At 40.7% G+C, this 7024-nt stretch overlaps 1 protein-coding gene across 1 annotated transcript; it reads right to left on the reverse strand.

Annotated features, from left to right (window-relative positions):
* Positions 1-5341: 5341 nt before the first annotated feature.
* LOC134944036 (cyclin-dependent kinase 5 activator 1-like) lies at positions 5342-6139 on the reverse strand. The gene has a single exon (XM_063932575.1). The coding sequence runs from the start codon at positions 6137-6139 to the stop codon at positions 5342-5344; it is 798 nt and encodes a 265-aa protein (XP_063788645.1).
* Between the last annotated feature and the right edge of the window lie 885 nt (positions 6140-7024).

Here is a 7024-nt window from a genome sequence, read left to right on the forward strand (position 1 = left end):
TCTTATTCAAGGAATGCCAGCAAATCCGGTGTCTGTAATCTGTGGTGAGTCTGATTGTAAAACGTTATCCAATAGCTACGGTCTGTTTCCAGCACGTGACTGATGCTGCCCGGTTCAACACTGGGCAGCAACTGAGTCCAGCAGGTCGTAATCAGAGGTTTTCCCTGCTTACTGTGGCATTGTGACATCACTGTGATGCAACTGAGCTGGTGATTGTGATGCGTTGTTCATGCAAATGAGCTGGTGACTTTTGTGCCTTTATATGAAAATGAGCTACATGTAGGCAATTCAACAAGTGCTGAAAATTGGTGAAAATGTAGAACGTATTATCCCCTCATTACAGCCCTGTAAGGGAGGGAATATATGTAAAATAAATAAATAATAAGATATTTTGAATAATCTGAGAGATAAATAATTAGTTGAAAATAAAACAAATACAAAATTATTTCCCTTCAGCAATGGATCCATAATGCTTCTCCTACTCTTTCTGTGTTTTAAGAAAAATGATTCTTCCTTTTAATATGAGATAACGTCAGATGCTTTCATGTCTGTGAATGTAACGCTGAGATAATAGCGGGTCACTGGCTATGTCAGCTGGCACTGAAGTAATAATGTAACAGAAACTGAGGGTGTATGGCTGAATATTGGACATTTGGTGGATACATGTGATGGATGCTTAGAATCAGCACCTGATGTATTTTCTTAATAATCTTGTGCCTATCCTTGTTATGTAGTTTATTTTCTTATAAAATGTAGTATTGGTAAAACTGACCCTGTAGGTAAGTACACAGTGGATCACAGGCTTGTATCCTTCTAATGCGACACACAGTTCAGTGGCTGACTATGTTGCAGTCTGCTGTTTCCTAAAGCATGGCTGCAGGACACATCACACACTTACACTGTCACCCCATATCTATCTCCCTACCTTATATCTATATAGGTCATATCTATCTCCCTACCTTATATCTATATAGGTCATATCTATCTCATATCTATCTCCCTACCTTATATCTATATAGGTCATATCTATCTCATATCTATCTCCCTACCTTATATCTGTATAGGTCATATCTATCTCCCTACCTTATATCTGTATAGGTCATATCTATCTCATATCTATCTCCCTACCTTATATCTATATAGGTCATATCTATCTCATATCTATCTCCCTACCTTATATCTGTATAGGTCATATCTATCTCATATCTATCTCCCTACGTTATATCTGTATAGGTCATATCTATCTCATATCTATCTCCCTACCTTATATCTATATAGGTCATATATATCTCATATCTATCTCCGTACATTATATCTATATTTGGTCATATCTATCTCATATCTATCTCCCTACCTTATATCTATATAGGTCATATCTATCTTTCTACCTTATAGCTGTATAGGTCATATCTATCTCCCTACCTTATATCTGTATAGGTCATATCTATCTCATATCTATCTCCCTACCTTATATCTGTATAGGTCATATCTATCTCATATCTATCTCCCTACCTTATATCTGTATAGGTCATATCTATCTCATATCTATCTCCCTACCTTATATCTAAATAGGTCATATCTATCTCATATCTATCTCCCTACCTTATATCTGTACAGGTCATATCTATCTCATATCTATCTTTCTACCTTATATCTATATAGGTCATATCTATCTCCCTACCTTATATCTGTATAGGTCATATCTATCTCATATCTATCTCCCTACCTTATATCTATATAGGTCATATCTATCTCATATCTATCTCCCTACCTTATATCTGTATAGGTCATATCTACCTCCCTACCTTATATCTGTATAGGGGATATCCGCTCATTTCTATCTCTCTACCTTATATCTGTATAGGTCATATCTATCACTTATCTATCTCCCTACATTATATCTGTATAGGTCATATCTATCTCATATCTATCTCCCTACCTTATATCTATATAGGTCATATCTATCTCATATCTATCTCCCTACCTTATATCTATATAGGTCATATCTATCTTTCTACCTTATAGCTGTATAGGTCATATCTATCTCATATCTATCTCCCTACCTTATATCTGTATAGGTCATATCTATCTCATATCTATCTCCCTACCTTATATCTGTATAGGTCATATCTATCTCATATCTATCTCCCTACCTTATATCTATATATGTCATATCTATCTATCTACCTTATAGCTGTATAGGTCATATCTATCTCCCTATCTTATATCTGTATAGGTCATATCAATCTCATATCTATCTCCCTACGTTATATCTGTATAGGTCATATCTATCTCATATCTATCTCCCTACGTTATATCTGTATAGGTCATTACTATCTCATATCTATCTCCCTACCTTATATATATATAGGTCATATCTATCTCATATCTATCTCCGTACACTATATCTATATAGGTCATATCTATCTCATATCTATCTCCCTACCTTATATCTATATAGGTCATATCTATCTTTCTACCTTATAGCTGTATAGGTCATATCTATCTCCCTACCTTATATCTGTATAGGTCATATCTATCTCATATCTATCTCCCTACCTTATATCTGTATAGGTCATATCTATCTCATATCTATCTCCCTACCTTATATCTATATAGTTCATATCTATCTCATATCTATCTCCCTACCTTATATCTAAATAGGTCATATCTATCTCCCTACCTTATATCTGTACAGGTCACATCTATCTCATATCTATCTTTCTACCTTATATCTATATAGGTTATATCTATCTATTATCTATCTGCCTACCTTATATCTGTATAGGTCATATCTATCTCATATCTATCTCCCTACCTTATATCTGTACAGGTCATATCTATCTCATATCTATCTTTCTACCTTATATCTATATAGGTTATATCTATCTATTATCTATCTCCCTACATTATATCTGTATAGGTCATATCTATCTCATATCTATCTCCCTACCTTATATCTATATAGGTCATATCTATCTCATATCTATCTCCCTACCTTATATCTGTATAGGTCATATCTATCTCATATCTATCTCCCTACATTATATCTGTATAGGTCATATCTATCTCATATCTATCTCCCTACCTTATATCTATATAGGTCATATCTATCTCATATCTATCTCCCTACCGTGTATCTATATATGTCCTGTCTATCTCATATCTATCTACGGGTTGGGTATGAAATACCGGCTGTCAGCATGCCAACAGTTACAACACCGACTGCAGCATCCCGACACTGTACACGGGTAAGTATTTTACCCCTCTCCTGCCCCCTACCATAACCCTTGGGGGGTGCCATCTAGGGCTAACCTGTGGGGAGGTGGCGGCTACGGCTAACATCCCCCCTTAGTGCATATACCCTGATACTCTCCTTCGACATTCCGGCAGTCTGTGTTTTGATGTCTGTCACACAACCGACAGAATACAGGCCGCCGGGACGCCGACCACATCCCCTATCTCCAATTTATTATTCTTTTAGTAACAGTTTCTTCGATAGCGCAGCAAATTCTGTTGCGCTTTATATTTGGAAACAACAGAGATAAAACAAAACTGGGTAATAACAGTCATAGAGGCAGGAAGGCCCTGCTCGCAAGCAGGGGTGTACCGAGGGTGGCTCCAGTGGAGCGTGGAATAGTTAGAGGGCACGCTGTCACCCACCCACACACCCTTCCCACGGGCCACTGTACTGGCAGCCACAGAACAGGAGAAGCAGGGGGCACACACTGACTCGGAGACTAGGTAGGGAACAGGGCAGGCCAGAGGCGACAGCAGGAGACACTGACAGCCGGCACATGCCGGAGCTCTGCCCACCCTCTTTATATGTCTCACTGTCTGCTTGTAGCTGTGCAGCAGGGTTACTTCTGTCCTGCCCAGGCTGCTGTGCCATCTCTCTGCCCCGGCTGCTGCAGCACTTCTCTCTACATTGATGTTGCAGCACCTCTCTCTGCCTCTCAGGAAATTCTGGGACATTATTTTCATTGAAGCATAGTGGGATTATCAGGTCTGGATATCAGTTCTAGGGTTAAGGCATTGGGGACTATGGAATAGTGTATGTGGGGGTGGGGCAATTTTGATGCAGTATTTTCATTGAGAGTTTAGGGAGGGTTTGGGTCTGTGGGGGGGTCACATTTGGGACATTATTTTAATTGAGATATTTGGAGATTATCAGATTACCATGAGCTCCACAAGGTCTACAACCACCCATGTCACCAATTTAGGATTTTTAAATAGTGTTTCTTTTCAAAGGTAACATGCCACCACGTGTTGGCTAGGCCTCCAATTCAGTATAGGGGAGGGTGGCACCAAAACATGCCTTTGCTCCGGCCACCTTGGCGCCTAGCTACACCTCTGCTATCTCACATACAGTATTTCTGATATTTATGTATTTATCTCTTTATTTCATATCTATCTAAGGGCAGATTAGATGGGCCAAGATCTTCTTATCTGCCAATAATTTATATGTATCTAAGATGGTGCTACTCCCTAAACTTTTGTACACTTTCCATAATTCACCAGTTCTTCTCCCCTCTGCTATTTACAGACAGAAAAACTATCTAATTTCTTCCCTGGCTGTGGGACAATGTGTTCCCTCCCTCACGCGCAGGTTCTTGACTCATTTCCCTAATGGTTTGTTGTAACAGTTTCACCGGGTTACTGCTAATCCTTACCGTACTCTTTTAAAAGAAGTGCTAGTATTGTGGGGTTGCAGGGGGAGGAGCTTAGAATTACAATGACAGTAGTTTGAGTGCCAAACTCCAGCTCATCTTGCAATCCCATGGTCCAGCGTCCCACAGCCTGCTTCAGAGAAAATGATTCAATGGTAAGTGACCAAAAAATCCTCTTTTTGCAAATTAAGCTGAAAGTTGTCAAAAATGTCTGTCATGGCAAGTCTGACTGCGCATTTAGACTGTTCTAACTTAACAAAAAATGAATATTGCGTTGGTCCATGGTGGCTGTGCCACTACCAATTCTTAAAGAACTGGTAACCCCATCGCCAAGGGGCCACGCCCGATAGCCATGCAATAACAGCCACGGGTGGGTTTCTTTGCCTTAGGTTCCCAAGCCTGAAATTGGGTTTCTTTGCCTTAGGTTCCCAAGCCTGAAATTGGGTTTCTTTTGCCTTAGGTTCCCAAGCCTAAAATTGGGTTTCTTTTGCCTTAGGTTCCCAAGCCTGAATTTGAGCTACTTTATGGTTCTCAAGCCAGAGCTGCAGAATTTTCATCAATGCTCACCACAATTACTGTTTACTGTTAGCCTCTACCACCTCTGATGGGAGGCTGATCCACTTTTGAGGCCGCACCGCCGGTTTTGGTAACGGGGCCTGTCCAGTATGATTTTAAGCTGATGTAATATCCTTCTGTCCACCCTCAGCTTTAAGATCATCAAAGACCTGGGCAAAATACTGGGGGTCAGCATGGAAGCGAAGCATCTTTGCACTCATTAGGTTGATAACATAGAGGCAACGACTCCAAAAGGCTTCCTTCGAGCATTCAACAGGGAACGGCATCAGTGGGTAGGAGATCTCACTGCCCACGTATGCATAGGATACATACAGACATGTTGATAGACTTGCGATTAGCTCCCACTCGCTGAGCAGCTCGGATGACATGACCTCTCGGCAGAGCATGTAGAGAAACGCTAGATTGGTCGGATTGATGAAACTGACATTCCGCCAGTATTGATAGAGGAAGTTGTCAACAGCGGTTATCCATAGAGCAATATATGTTGGTGATAACTCCACGAATTCTTTACACCTGCGGCAGAGGAACTCCATTAGACAGCTGAACAAGTCGCTGGTCGATGCCTGCACCATATTGGATTTTGCAGGTGAGCGCACTTCCTGGTCTCTACCAGGTTCCTTGTCAGGAGCATCATGTGAGGCCTGTATTAAGGCTGGGAGATCCACACAGGATAGCATGGAATCCTTCCTGCTCTCAGTGATGAGGTGGGTAATGTTGGTTCCACCCATTTTGCCTTGCCTCCTCTTAGACATGAATCTCCTAAAGCGCGCGATGAGCGAACGTCTCTCGGCAGGTCTTGCAGTCTCGCTGTTCTCAGTGCGATGGTTCCCACTTGAGTCCTCATCAGGCCGCCTCGCCTTGCGGCAGCACGGAAATGGCATACAGTTCCACATTCTTATTCAAGGAATGCCAGCAAATCCGGTGTCTGTAATCTGTGGTGAGTCTGATTGTAGAAAGTTATCCAATAGCTACGGTCTGTTTCCAGCACGTGACTGATGCTGCCCGGTTCAACACTGGGCAGTAATTGAGTCCAGCAGGTCGTAATCAGAGGTTTTCCCTGCTTACTGTGGCATTGTGACATCACTGTGATGCAACTGAGCTGGTGATTGTGATGCGTTGTTTATGCAAATGAGCTGGTGACTTTTGTGCCTTTATATGTAAATGAGCTACATGTAGGCTATTCAACAAGTGCTGAAAATTGGTGAAAATGTAGAAGGTATTATCCCCTCATTACAGCCCTGTAAGGGAGGGAATATATGTAAAATAAATAAATAATAAGATATTTTGAATAATCCGAGAGATAATTGGTTGAAAATAAAACAAATACAAAATTATTTCCCTTCAGCAATGGATCCATAACGCTTCTCCTACTCTTTCTGTGTTTTAAGAAAAATTATTCTTCCTTTTTAATATGAGATAACGTCAGATGCTTTCATGTCTGTGAATGTAACGCTGAGATAATAGCGGGTCACTGGCTATGTCAGCTGGCACTGAAGTAATAATGTAACAGAAACTGAGGGTGTATGGCTGAATATTGGACATTTGGTGGATACATGCGATGGATGCTTAGAATCAGCACCTGATGTATTTTCTTCATAATCTTGTGCCTATCCTTGTTATGTAGTTTATTTTCTTATATAATGTAGTATTGGTAAAACTGACCCTGTAGGTAAGTGCACAGTGGATCACAGGCTTGTATCCTTCTAATGCGACACACAGTACAGTGGCTGACTATGTTGCAGTCTGCTGTTTCCTAAAGCATGGCTGCAAGACACATC

The sequence above is a fragment of the Pseudophryne corroboree genome, chromosome 7, assembly GCF_028390025.1.
Source record: "Pseudophryne corroboree isolate aPseCor3 chromosome 7, aPseCor3.hap2, whole genome shotgun sequence".
In the NCBI taxonomy this organism is placed as follows: domain Eukaryota; kingdom Metazoa; phylum Chordata; class Amphibia; order Anura; family Myobatrachidae; genus Pseudophryne; species Pseudophryne corroboree.